Source organism: Mustela lutreola, chromosome 1 (assembly GCF_030435805.1).
Source record: "Mustela lutreola isolate mMusLut2 chromosome 1, mMusLut2.pri, whole genome shotgun sequence".
Taxonomy (NCBI): Eukaryota; Metazoa; Chordata; class Mammalia; order Carnivora; family Mustelidae; genus Mustela; species Mustela lutreola.
The window spans coordinates 192,333,869-192,346,688 of NC_081290.1; the positions used below are offsets into that span (position 1 = coordinate 192,333,869).

Sequence of the window (12,820 nt, forward strand, 5' to 3'; positions counted from 1 at the left end):
CATTATCCCTATCGTCGGGTGGTCGGCAATGACGGCATTATACATAAAGGTATGTTACAACGGAAGGACTCACTTTTCTTGGCTAAGCTCACTCACCTGGTGCCGACAGGACCCTCCGCTATCTTTCCAGCTTCCTCTCTTGTGGCCACTTGGATGGGAAGTTCGGTCTCCCTAGAGCTGGACTTTCAAAATCATCCTACTCCCTGCCCTCAGCCATTCATTTCAACTCAGTAGCCAATAATCTATTTAAATGCAAGACAGGGGGATAGGTCCAAAGACCTACTTATGTTTTAGACAAGGAGGTAAGTACTGTTCAAAAAGACAACGGGTTCCAGGGACGCCTGGGTGGCTCTTAGTTGGATGACTGCCTTCGGCTCAGGTCATGATCCCGTAGTGCCTGGATCGAGTCCCGCATCGGGCTCCCAGCTCCACCGGGAGTCTGCTTCTTCCTCTGACCTTCTCCTCGCTCATGCTCCCTCTCACTGCCTCTCTCTCAATAAATAAATATAAATTTAAAAAAAAGAAAAAAAGATAGGCCCCAAATGGGGTCACCTGTGCTAAGCCCCATGCCACTAAACTTAGACTTAATATTCATTATACTTTCAGTCTCCCCCAGAAATGGACTCTTAAACCAGTCAATTTGGAATTACCTGGTCAGCACTTGTAAGGTAATCTGCCTGATAGACCCCTGCTGTCCCCTAGAGAAAGGAGACTTTGCTGCCAAGCAATCCATTCTTTGCGTTTTTTTTTTTTTTTAAAGATTTTATTTATTTATTTGACAGAGATCACAAGTAGGCAGAGAGGCAGGCAGAAGGAGGGGGGAAGCAGGCTCCCTGCTGAGCATAAAGCCCGATGTGGGGTTTGATCCCAGGACCCTGAGTTCATGACCTGAGCCGAAGGCAGAGGCTTTAACCCACTCAGCCACCCAGGCGCCGCCCCATTCTTTGCTTTTATAAATAATTTCTTCTTCCTGCTCCCTTCTGCGTGTATGTTCTTCATTTCGTGAAGCTCTTTGGAGCCTCTTTCTGCTAGCAGGGATGCTGCTTGATTTCGTGAATCATCGAATAAAGCCAAAAAGATCTTTCATTTGTCAGGGGGTTCTCAAAGAATCTCCAGCTTTAGCTCCACCGCTGCCATCCAAACCCTGGAAGGGGAGTCCGATGCTAGATTCACAGAGAAGGAGATAATTTCCCAGGGACCCTCAGCAAACAGTCTGTAAGGAGACTGTCCTGTGTCTATAAGTTTTCTACATTTTCGCTACACACGCTTTGTGAGAAGGGTCTAAATACTTCCTCGTGGTAAAAGTTCAAGAAGTTGAATTGTAGAGAGATCAAGGCCAGACCCTTAGGTAATCGGCGGAGATTAAAACCTTTGAGCCTCTAAACGAGCCTCTAAAAACCTGTGCAAAATACCCCATTTGAAAATTCCAAACCAAATCCCTCATTACATTTTTCTAGAAAAGTATAGCAAACAGGATTTGACTTGTGAACTCTGTAACATAAGTCTCCATGTGGCCCCATCCAAGGGCCTGAGCGGGGAAGAAGGCAAATGAGCGCCACACTTCTGCTAGGCACCTGGGGAGGACAGTTTTGATTTCCAGAGGTAGAAGCAGGGCTGGGCAGAGGGAGGGCTGAAGACCGGAGTGATTCTGTCTTTTCCTGTCTGCGCGGGTTCTCACTGCTTTACTCAACCGGGGACTTGAAACACCAGCTCTTGGCCTCAGGGAAACCAGATGCAGCAGAAAAAGTCAGAGAGCCTGGGTTTGAATTTAGATCTTACAAACTGCATGACTTTGGGCCAGGGATGGATATAACCTTCCTGAGACTTCATTTTCAAAATCTGTGAAATGGGGGTATCAGTGATGCCTGGTTTGGTCTACTTCAACAAATTGCTGAGAGATGACATTTGATAGATAAGGTTATTACGAGTTATGCAAATACATGCAAAGTGCTGCTATGTAGAAGGAAGTTACTCCTATTTCCAGAACCTCCTCTTTGAATTTAATTTATTCTAGAGTGAGAGTCTAAGTTACTTGTTCTATGTTCTCGATACATCCGATTTTCAGTCCCATCAATTATTCCCGGCTTTGCCTTAGTGAACGGAATTTTTGGCAACAGCCAGAGAAAGTGTTATTTCTTTGGGGGCAGGACTGTATTTCTATCTTACCCTGGCTGGTGAGGTGAATGATAGTTATTTGGCAAAAGTGACGTGCAGGGGGTTAAAGTTCACCACTCATAAGTGTTGGGGGGGGGTCCCTTTTCTGTTCCAGTGGCTCTGAGGTCTGGTTGTGATTCAGAGAAGCCAACTTTGGGAGAAAGAAGCGGTGATAAGAAAAGGTCTAATGTTCAGCTACCTTGGTGCCTTAACTGCCCCAAACCCTTACCACAAGGCAAAGGGGGGGCGTCATTCCTCCCCTTCATTCGTACACATGCACTCCAGAGTATCAGTGAGCACTCACTCTGTGCCAGGATTATCCTGGGCACTGGGAACACGGACATAAGCAAGACAAGCCCATTGTTGTCCTCCTGCTGCTTGTAGTTTGAGAGGAAAATGAAGTTAACTAGCTAATGTGACCAGAGAGGAAGTATCAGAGACCAGGGGCAACTTAGAACCTTAGTGTGAGCGGCTGTAACCTAGCCTGGGTGCAGAGGGAGGCCTTTGGAACTTGGAGGATGAATAGGAGTTGGCTAGGCTTCGGGGGAGAGGGTGGCGGGGGGTGGTGAGCAGATAGATCCTGGCATTTGGGAAGGTGATAAGGGGAGAAAGAGAACAGAAGTTCAGTTAGGCTTCTGGGATTTTTTCCGTTCTCCTCATGGCCGTTCTTGAGAACTATTTATTTATTTGTTTGTTTGTTTGACAGACAGAGATCACAAGTAGGCAGAGAGGCAGGCAGAGAAAGAGGAGGAAGCAGGCTCCCTGCTGAGCAGAGAGCCTGACGCAGGGCTTGATCCCAGGAACGTAGGACCATGACCTGAGCTGAAGGCACAGGCTTAACCCATCGAGCCACCTAGGCACCCCTTTGTTAACTATTTTAAATATGATGCCACCTGAATAAAAATGTGGGGCACCAAGACCTCTGGGTGGTTTCTGTCTAGCTTCATCTCCAACCTGAGCTCAGGATGGCTTAGGATGGGCAGGACAGAGGAGGGCAGTTTAAAGTCTGGTGAAAGGCTCAGGTCTTTTTTATATAGCTGTGAGACTAGCATTAAATTCCTATGCATTTTGATTTCCCTTGGGATACTGAAAGCATCAAGAGCAAGGCCATGTAGTGGGGACAGAAAGGGATGAGGGCACTGCCTCTGTCCACATTCTCTCCCCTATGTTGAGGCTATTTTGGAGGCATGGAGGAAGTGCTGGCTTGTTTACAACACAGATCCTGTTTTGAAGCTAGGAGGGACATCCCGCTGAATTGCACAATTCAGCTCCCACCCCTACCCTGGGTGGCTTTACCTGGGGCTGCTCCCATCTCATGCTCAGGTGGGCATCTGGAAGGGGGCAGGGAATGATCAGGGCTTCAGGATCTCTTTTTATTTCACATATGAAGAAACCAATGCCCAGAGAGGCGAGATGAGCAGGACAAAAATCACTTGACCACTTGGTTGCAAAGCTGGGCCTAGAATGCCTGTCTCCAATGCACCTGCCTGTAATGCTTCTATCTGCCGCCTTTACAATTGTACTTATTCTATCTCCATGATTCTGATACTCTTGAGCTGTACTGTGTGACAGATAGGGATTAAACTATCTTTTTTTTTTTTTTTTTGTCGGTAAGAAAACTGAAGCTTATAGTGTTTATTTGGCCAAGCCCTCAAAGTTAGAAAGTAGTTCTCCTAACTCAAAATTCAATGCGTTTTCCACTCTGCCCTGTGCTTAGGAGGCACACACGATCTCAGGCTTTGCTGATTAACCACTTGAGAACGGCCTGGAATGTAGATAATGACTACAGAGGAAGACTTTCAAGGAGTAAATTAACCATGTTTGAGCATTCTTGCCAGCCCTCCAGCTTCCAAGTTGCATATCAAAATCAAAAATCAGCAAGTAGCTCTCCCTGCAAATTGCCATCTGAACCTCAAGCCAGCAGTTTGTGTGTGTGTGTTTTGGGGGGGGAAGTGTCTCTTTGTCTTCAAATCCACGCTTAGGGGACACGTGTCTCTGTTTCCTGCTGGGACGCTGACACTTGCTCTTGCGGAGAAGGCTGTCATTAACTACACATTGGCAGAAACAATAATCGAATCATGTGTGGGGGGTTGTGACTCTAGCCACATTCCTCTCATTTTCCCTTGGGGGTTAAATGGGGGTAGCAGCGTTTCCGCTGTTGGTCCCGGAGGTGGCAGGGTGGTCCCTTCCTGGTAAGGTGGCCCTGACAAGACAACGCTGGTCTAGATTGCGAGTGGCAGTTGACGGTGGTTCCGTGTCTTTCCTAGCAGATAAATGATTTGCTTGGTAGGAAAAGCTGGGTGGTTCTATGATGATGTTGAGGTGGACAGAAAGTGGGGTGTGCGGGGAACCTGACTCGGGGAGAAAACTGGAGTTGGGAAGAGGAAGGGGACTCCACATCCTGAGGCCAGGTTCCCCAAAAGTCTGGCTGGTCTGGCTGGCTCTGGGGTGGGGGGGGCGTGTTATCGGGGAGGATGGCAGAACTCAGGGTTCAAGGAGGTGAGAAATGGCTATCCCTCCATTGGCAGGGTGGTGCTGGGCACGGAAGGAGCCCCAATAAGCTAACCAGAGAGGACTTTGGGGCAAGGGGTGAAATCAAGCAGCCATGGTTTGTTGAGAACGAGGAGCATTTGGGGGGAGCTGAACTGATCACCCCCTCCTCCCTTGAAACCAAGGACTTGTACAACCATAGCAGTCTTCTCACGTTTAGCCCTGTTCCTTCTTCTGTCTTTAGTTTTATCAGAAACCAGGATCTGTGTTCAGAGCACCTTCAAATATAAAATGGAACAGAGGATAGGCCATGGTGGATAGGCCTTGGCCCTTCCTACAAATCTGCAAAAACATATTTTATATTTTACCTTGGGTGTGCCTCAGCAGTTCTCACTGCAGGAGTAGTATCTCGCAGTTCAGAGAGGGTCTGGATCCTCAAGCTGAATTTAGGATTAAGGTGGGTCCCCTTCACTCCTTGAGGGTCTGTCCCTCCTACTCACAGTGACAAGCTTTACAGGCTTGGAGATTTGGAGCAGGTGCGGAATGCAGGCTGAACGGACTCGTGAATATGTCCATTTTGCAGCCACGGTAGGCTGGCTCCGTGCTGGGTCACCCTGCAGGGTCACAAGCAAGCCCCTGAACCAGGCCCTGGGTTATGCACAGGTATTCCCGTGTGCAAGGAACCCGGTATAACTGCGTACTCGTCGGGACATGGCAAGTCCCTTGTCAGACATACCCTCGCTGTACTGCCTCTGTGCAGGGGGCACAAGTGACTGTGCTCAATGCCCGAGCAGTTTAGCTTGATCCTGGGTAGTTTTGGGCTGCGGCCACTTCAGGTACGTTTTGATGCCCAGAGTAGTAGAAACCATGTGAGTTTCACAATGGGGGCGGGTTCATCCGGCTCCTGATTTGCCGGCTGCCGCGTTCTGCGCGTTCAGAGCGAATTTTCTTTGGCTCCGGGCTGTCCCTCGGAGGTGGGGATGCGACGGGGGCCCGAGGAGGTGGTCCCAGAGCCGGACGCGACCCGGGGCTGCTGCAGTCGGGGAAGGAGACCCGCCGCGGTTTAGGACGACCTCGACGCGACCCGGGACAGGAGGCAACTAACTCCGGGGAAGACGAGCGAGCCCCAGCCCAACTCTCGATTGCCGCAGGGCGGACGACGCGGTGCGCCCGCCGGCGGGCATGGGGACGCACCCCAGCGGGCGCTCGCTGCCTTGACCTCCCCATCCCCGCGCGGGGGAGGGGCCCGAGCGGCGCCGAGGCCGCCGAGTGCGGAAAGTGCGCGAAGCGGACGCCGCTGCGAGCCGCACACGTGACGGCGCCGCGCCGAGCGGAGCGGGACCCGGCGGCGGCGGCGGCGGCGGCGGCGGCGGGCGCAGCGGGGCGGCCCCGAGCGGCGCGGGGGGCCTGGAGCCCCGGGAGCGGCGCGCGCGGCCCCAGCCCAGCAGCTGTCCCGGCCTCGCGCTGCACATTCTCTCCTGGCGGCGGCGCCACCTGCGGCAGCGTTCGCCCGAACATGGCGACACGGAGCAGCAGGAGGGAGTCGCGACTCCCCTTCCTATTCACCCTGGTCGCGCTGCTGCCGCCCGGGGCTCTGTGCGAGGTGTGGACGCAGACGCTGCCCGGCGGCCGCGCGCCCCTGCCCCAGGACCGGGGCTTCCGCGTGGTGCAGGGCGAGCCGCGCGAGCTGCGGCTGTGGGCGCGCGGGGGGCCCCGGGGGGCGGACGAGAAGCCGCTCCGGAGGAGACGGAGCGCTGCCCTGCAGCCGGAGCCCATCAAGGTGTACGGACAGGTGAGCGGCCGGCCACCCACCCGCCTCCCCCCAGCTCTCTCCTCTCCCCGCACTTCCTCAGCCCCGCATCCATCCTCCGCGGCCGCCTCCCAGGTGCCGGCGCCCCTGGGGACTTCCCGGCTTGCGTTTGTGTTCCCGTGCCCCCCCCTACCCCCCCGCAGGAGTGTGACCGTTCGCACTTGAATTGCATTCATCTTTCCTTCTTCCTGTCGATTTTAGCAAACGTCTTCCAGGTAACTCGCGGGGTGCAGTGCCCATTTCCGCAGGGTGTGTGCACACCCGTGTAGTTTCCAGCAGGTAGAGGAGGGGTGCAGCTGCATGTTACATGTGGGTGAAAAACCGGGTTTCTTTAGTGGGCCGTCAGTTGGCAGTGGAGGCGAGAGCAGCCTGCAGTTGCAGTATACTTACACACGGAGCAGTGAGGGGAGGGGGACTCCATGCCCACCGTTTTTACCCACAGTTAAGGTGGGCAAACCTGAAAGCGTGACTTTCTTGCTCTGCCCAGAGCAAGAGGAGTGTGTGTGTGTGTGTGTGTGTGTGTGTGTAAGGGCTGGATTTTGTTGTTGTTTGTTGGGGGAGGGAGGGTCTGTCCTTTCTTTCCACCTTCCCTTTGGAGATACTGACTTTACTTTTGGATAAGAATATTAACTCATGGCCCTTAGGGATTTGAGACTGCAAGAATTTGGTGGGCATTGTTATTCAGCAAATGATTTATTTCTGTCCAGGCAATGGGCTTATTAGATCATGAGTAACATGAATTTCACTTTTATGGCCAGACTTACTGCTAGGAATAGCAGACCGAGTTTGTGGGTTAGTATCGGCATTGGCAAAATTAATTTGACCCTGTTATCGCCTCATGAGACTCCTAGCCCTGTGGTTAAGGTTGACATCAGCAAAACTAGAAGGTCAATGGGGAAGAAGTGGGACCAGAGGAGATGGTAAATGACCCGGTTTCTAGAGTCAAAATGTTCCCATTTAAAGCAGAAGTTAAAAGGTTAGTGTGAATTCTGCCCCTCTTCACTGATTCTCTTTAGCCATTTCTTCAGGAAACGTAGAGAGTTAAATATTCAACCCTTAGAGCCAGGATGAACCTTATAAACCATCTCACTGATTGTGCCATTTTGTTGATGACCAAACGCTGGCTGGGAAAAGTGAAATGACTGGCCCAAGGTCACGTGGGGCAGGGTTGCCTGCTGTTTAGTTTTTGTTGGCATCATCTCAGTGACCTTTGGGTGATCAAATAGTTGCCCTCTCTTTATACAATGCTCCCTAAATAATTCTTTTCTAAAATAAAAAAATATATGGCTCTTAAGGGGGTAGGGGCTGGTGGTATGGGTGGGAGCACTTGACTTGCATCTACTACCAGGCCCTGGGAAGATCGTGTGCAGAGCAATGTGTAAACTGCTGTGGGCCAAGGCTGCTGGGGCCTGCCTGCCGGCTCCGTTTGTGTGTGGGTCCTGACCTTCTTCTCCTCTGCACCCTCATGAGAGACTTCTTTTTGTATGTGGAAAAGAAGACAGCAAGGTCATCATTCTCGACTGGGTCGGCAGCGTCCTGGTGTTGAGTAGGGGAGGGAAAGAGAGACTGCCTTGTTCACGGAGCCTTCCTGGCCATCCAGCTCTGCTGTGGGCTTGAGTCAGCTCTCTGGGGGCTGGGAGCAGGAGGGAGGGAAGGGAGTCAATTCTTCCTGGAGCCCAGGTCCCCTGCAGCTATAGCCTTGGCTAAGGGTAGAGCATCCCAGTCTGATCAGTATACGTACAGGTACCATTTCTTCCTTGGGTTTGATTTGTGAACCAGCCCGATTGAGTTTGGTTCAGCTGAAGGATGGAGAGCTAGCTGTTGAACCAGTAATGAGGAATTCCTACCAAGGGTGAAGGCCCAGGGCAGTGTTTTCTCTGAGGGCCCAAGATTAATAAATAGGCATTAACTTGAATCTTCAAGGATCTCAGTTAGATAGAAGGAAGAACTTCCTGGTCCTGGGCTTTCTGCCAAACACATCCGACAAAGCCCCTTTAGGCTGCAGGTGCAGGAGTCAGGGACTCCAAGAGGGATGGTGTGCCCCTCTTGGAGCTCTCTTTGGAATGACCTCTCTAGCAAGGGTGACCATTTGCCTCTGTTTTCTCTGGGACAGACCTAGTTGATAAGTTGTCCCTGCTGCTTACGAAAGCGCTGTCCTCACTCTTCCATGTCAGAACGCAAAGTAGAAATCATATGGCCATTCTGCTTCTAGCTCTAAGCCAAGTTCCATTTCATCTCCTCTCCGCTTTCACTTTTTAAAACCTGAGGAATTGCAATGTTCTCCCATCGTATCGCTTGAAGGGAGTGTGGCTGTAAATAGAGATGCGCGTGCGAAGGGCGGAGGAGCGAGGGAGGGGAATTTTTCATCCCTGCTTTCAGAAAGTTTACAGTTTAAGGCACAGATAGAGCAGGTGCGGCTTTAGACACGTGCTGGACGGGCCCAAATACACAGGCACAATAGAGGGGAGTTATGGCTCTGTAGTCGGGCTTTAGAGGGTAGTGTGATACGGGAGGGCACCGGAGATGGTGGGATAAGGTCAGTGGACTCAGACACTCTGCAGCTTCTTGCCCTCTGACCTTTGAGTGAGGTTAAGAGGATGCCTGGCAACACAGATTAGGGCTGGAGGCAGAGGCTGCCTGACCGAAGAAGCTGGAGGGGTGACGTTAAGGCCATCAGCTTCGGGAATGGCTTTTGCAGGGGGATATCTGCCTGCTGCTGAGAAGGAGCCCGGTGTAGGCATGTCGGTTCTTTTTCTTCAGCTCCACTAACCTACGGAGTAAACCAGGCATGGTTCTTGTGATTGTTTTTATCTTCATGTTCTCTAATGTGGGGGACTGGCTTCTGCCACGATTCCTTGCGGACATGTTTATAATAATAAAGTCTGGTAAGAGTAGTGAACACACATTGCTATGAGATATTAGGACTTTTCTGCCCAAGTTCAGGGGTTAGAAGTTGAGCCCCTTCTAAAGGGGGTGGAGTCCAAGAAGGGGGATTCCATAATTCTTGCCACACGGAGTTTCTTTTCTGACTTTGTGTTCACTCCATGCCTCTGTAGCATCATGTTTGCTTTTCCTCAGCCTGAGATGGTCTTCCCCACTCCTGTGTTGGCTTGCAGAACCCCTGTTCCCTTCTTTGGCAGCCAAGGAACACCTAGGATTGCCGGGCTCCAGTGGGAAGAGTTCTTTTGAGCTTGGTTACAGCACTAACAGCCTCGTGTCATAATTGCTTGTTTGTCTCATCTCTCTCTGCTCCTTGAGGGCATGGATCAAGCCTTGTTCTTCTCTGTGACTGGCACTGGGGAGGCCGTTAGTGAATAATTTGTGGACGGACTGCCCACTTGGAAGAAGAGAAGCCTAGAGGGTAGGAAGCACATGCAAGTTACAGAAAAGGTATTTATAAGAAGGACCACGGTGAACCCCCAGACAGAGTGAAAATGAGTTGGTTCTCTCGGAGGTGAGGATAGGGGAGTCCTGATTTTGCTGTGCTGTCCTGAGGGTTATTTTGAATAAAGAACTGGGATTCTGTTGTACAGAATCCTCCCTTTTAGGGCCATCATGGTATTGCTAATGGTATTGTTTTGGGGAAAAATCCTTTGGAATGAAGCGCAAAGCCTAACAGGATTTACAGGTTTGTTTTCCTTCCAGTGAGCTCTCTCTTCATAATTCCTGCTTTTTAGAGGCCAGAAGTATTCAGTGTCCTGATTTGAGACTGAAAAATAAAGTGTCTATTACAGCACGAGGCCCTGGGACAAAGAGCCTCCTTTGGGGATGAAATACCGTGTAGCTTTAGATCTTTCTCGAGGAGATTCTTAGATGATACACTTGCTTGGGGAAGAATTGGCTGGTTGATTCTGAAGGTAGGATGCCTGACCTGTTTGCTTCCAGAAGATGAGAAGGCAAAGCATGTGCTGTTTCACATTGGCTTCTACGTAGGTGAGGAGTTGCTGGGCATGTTGGGTTGGCTCAGTAAAGAACGTGACCTTGAAAAACTTCCCGGTTCCACTTGGCGTCTCTTCTTGCTGCGTGGGGGCTCTTTGCTCAGTCTCTGGCTACCATTTAGTTCAATCAGGAGCTTGTACGTCTTGGGGGATGGTGGGCAGAGGCTGTGAGAGGTGACGGGGGAGGGGTGAGGAGATGGCAGATGTAAACAAATGAAACGAAAAGGCGAAAAGACGTCCAACATGTCTATTTAGCCTTCAGGAGGTAATACATGTCTGCAAGATAAAATATGTATGAGAATACAGTGAGAAGTAAATTGCCCTCCCTCTCATGTCCTCCGTTTATGTGTTTCCTCTTCTCAGTTGGCAACTGCTATCCTCTGTTTTTCTGCATGTCTTTCCAGAAACATTCTACCCATGTAATGGCACAGAGGTGCAGAAAATTCGGAATTGGTAAGATCAGTGCATTCCGTGATCCGTAGCCACTGACAGCATGAATGATGAGGTTAACTCTTGCTCCACGATGTGTTTGTGGCATTCGACTGTCAAAAGTAGGGAGTTACGTGAAGTGTCCTAGAGTAGGGGGGCTTGTTTCTTTCCCTCCAGGCCTGGGAAGGAAGACGGCTTCTCATTGCACTTCGAGGCTTCCTGCAGGCCAGGAGAGCCACCTCATGGCCCTGGTTCTGGAGCAGGCTGCTGGAGATCAGTTCCCTAGAGGCGAAGAGCCCAGGTCTGTGAAAATGTCAGAACCAAGAGGCCACAGATCTTGCTTTGAACTTGTGTTCCTTTTGGGAATGGTTTCTTTATAGTCTGTAAAATAAAGTTAATGGTATGTGTAGTCGATTGCTTTGAGACCTGGGATCCAGGAGGCCGATCCTAACCACAACTCGTGTCCCAAAGCCAAAGGCTGATGTCGTCGGGTTCTTTCATTGTCGTACTTTTGGTCTGTTCCTCCTTAAAGATGACAGCCGTCTTCGTGTCATCCTCGTGTCATCCCAGAGCCACAGACAGACGGAGCCAGCCGTGTCCTGTCCACCGTAGCAGACAGACAGGAACATTCTAACGATCTGGAGGGAAGGTTTAATCCAAAAGGGAACCTCGTTGCCTTTGCCGCGTATTTTTAGCCATTTTATTAAAGCACCAGTTTACTTTCCTGATTAAATTTGGCTTAGGTGAATATTAAAATGAGCTTGCGTTCTTCGAGCAGCCGATCTGTGAAATGGCTGGTGTACATGCGTTCAGGGAAGCCTGTTTGGCATTTAGAATTTCCGACAGTACTTCAGATGTGGGTAATGGAGAGTTTGCTGCGCAGAAATGGATTCAAGCTGAAGTATTACACTAACTTTTCCTCCATTTTTAAAGATTTAGTTGTGGTGGAAAGGGAAGGGGAGCTCACTACATTTTGGTTTGAGTGTTTGCGGCTTAGTATTTCTTTAGACGTGGTCTGGCTTGGGACACCTGGGTGGCTCAGTGGGTTAAAGCCTCTGCCTTCGGCACAGGTCATGATCTCAGGGTCCTGGGATCGAGCCCCACATCAGGCTCTCTGCTCAGCAGGGAACCTGCTTCCCCTCTCTTTCTCTCTCTGCCTACCTCTCTGCCTACTTGTGATCTCTGTCTATCAAATAAATAAATAAAATCTTAAAAAAAAAAAAAAAAGTGGTCTGGGCTGCTAGGGGTGAGGTATTTTCTTTGTCGAGCGCAAAACCTTCCTACGTATCCTGTAGGGGCACCCAAATTCATTGGCAACAGGGCATATTCAGTCCAGCCACGTAGATGCAAAAATCAATTTCCCTCAGTTTAAAATGAGCCACAGTTAATTTCGACCTAATTTATTGGTTTATCGACCTGTGGACCTAGGGCCTTCGAAGAAGTGCCACGGGCTGCCTTCTAGCATTGAAGTGGCTGAGAATGCTATAAATCAGGAAGGCAGGGTCGGTGCTGCTCAGCTTCAAGATCTGGGTTGCTCCTACCTTATTGTGAGCACCCCATCTCAGGTTTTTTATTATCCCACGAGGAATGGTCTGCGTGCTTTGGGGTGGATCCCATAAAAACAGGACTTCATAACAATCAGGACTGCCGTGGGGAGTTAAAAATGAGCACAGCATTCTGTTACCCACTGGGTCGATGTTAATAAGAATGGTGACCTCCACAATCGTATCACTGCTGCCGGCCAAGAGCGGAAAGACCCTGTCTTCCTGGGCTCATGGCAGGTCTTCTAACACAGCCTTCTCTGCTGTTCCGGAGACGCTCTCTGTCTGTGTGGCCCAGCGTGTCCACGAGTACATATGGCAGTGGGGGACTTGAAACGGGGCCGGGACGACGGAAGAATTCAATTTATTTTCTTTCACTTAATTTTAATGAATTTAAATATAAGTGGAAATGGCCACATGTGGCCGTGGGCTGCTGTGTTGGAAGGCATAGCTTTAAT

General features: G+C 50.5%; 1 protein-coding gene across 2 annotated transcripts in view; it reads left to right on the forward strand.

The window, feature by feature from the left end:
• The first annotated feature begins 5,583 nt into the window (after positions 1–5,583).
• Positions 5,584–12,820, forward strand: part of SORL1 (sortilin related receptor 1) — a 150,900-nt gene continuing 143,663 nt past the window's right edge. For both annotated transcript variants that reach the window (XM_059183472.1, XM_059183473.1), the window contains exon 1: positions 5,584–6,436. In XM_059183472.1, coding sequence (XP_059039455.1) covers positions 6,161–6,436 — 276 coding nt within the window. In that variant the 5' untranslated portion in view covers positions 5,584–6,160. The remainder of the gene's footprint in view (positions 6,437–12,820) is intronic.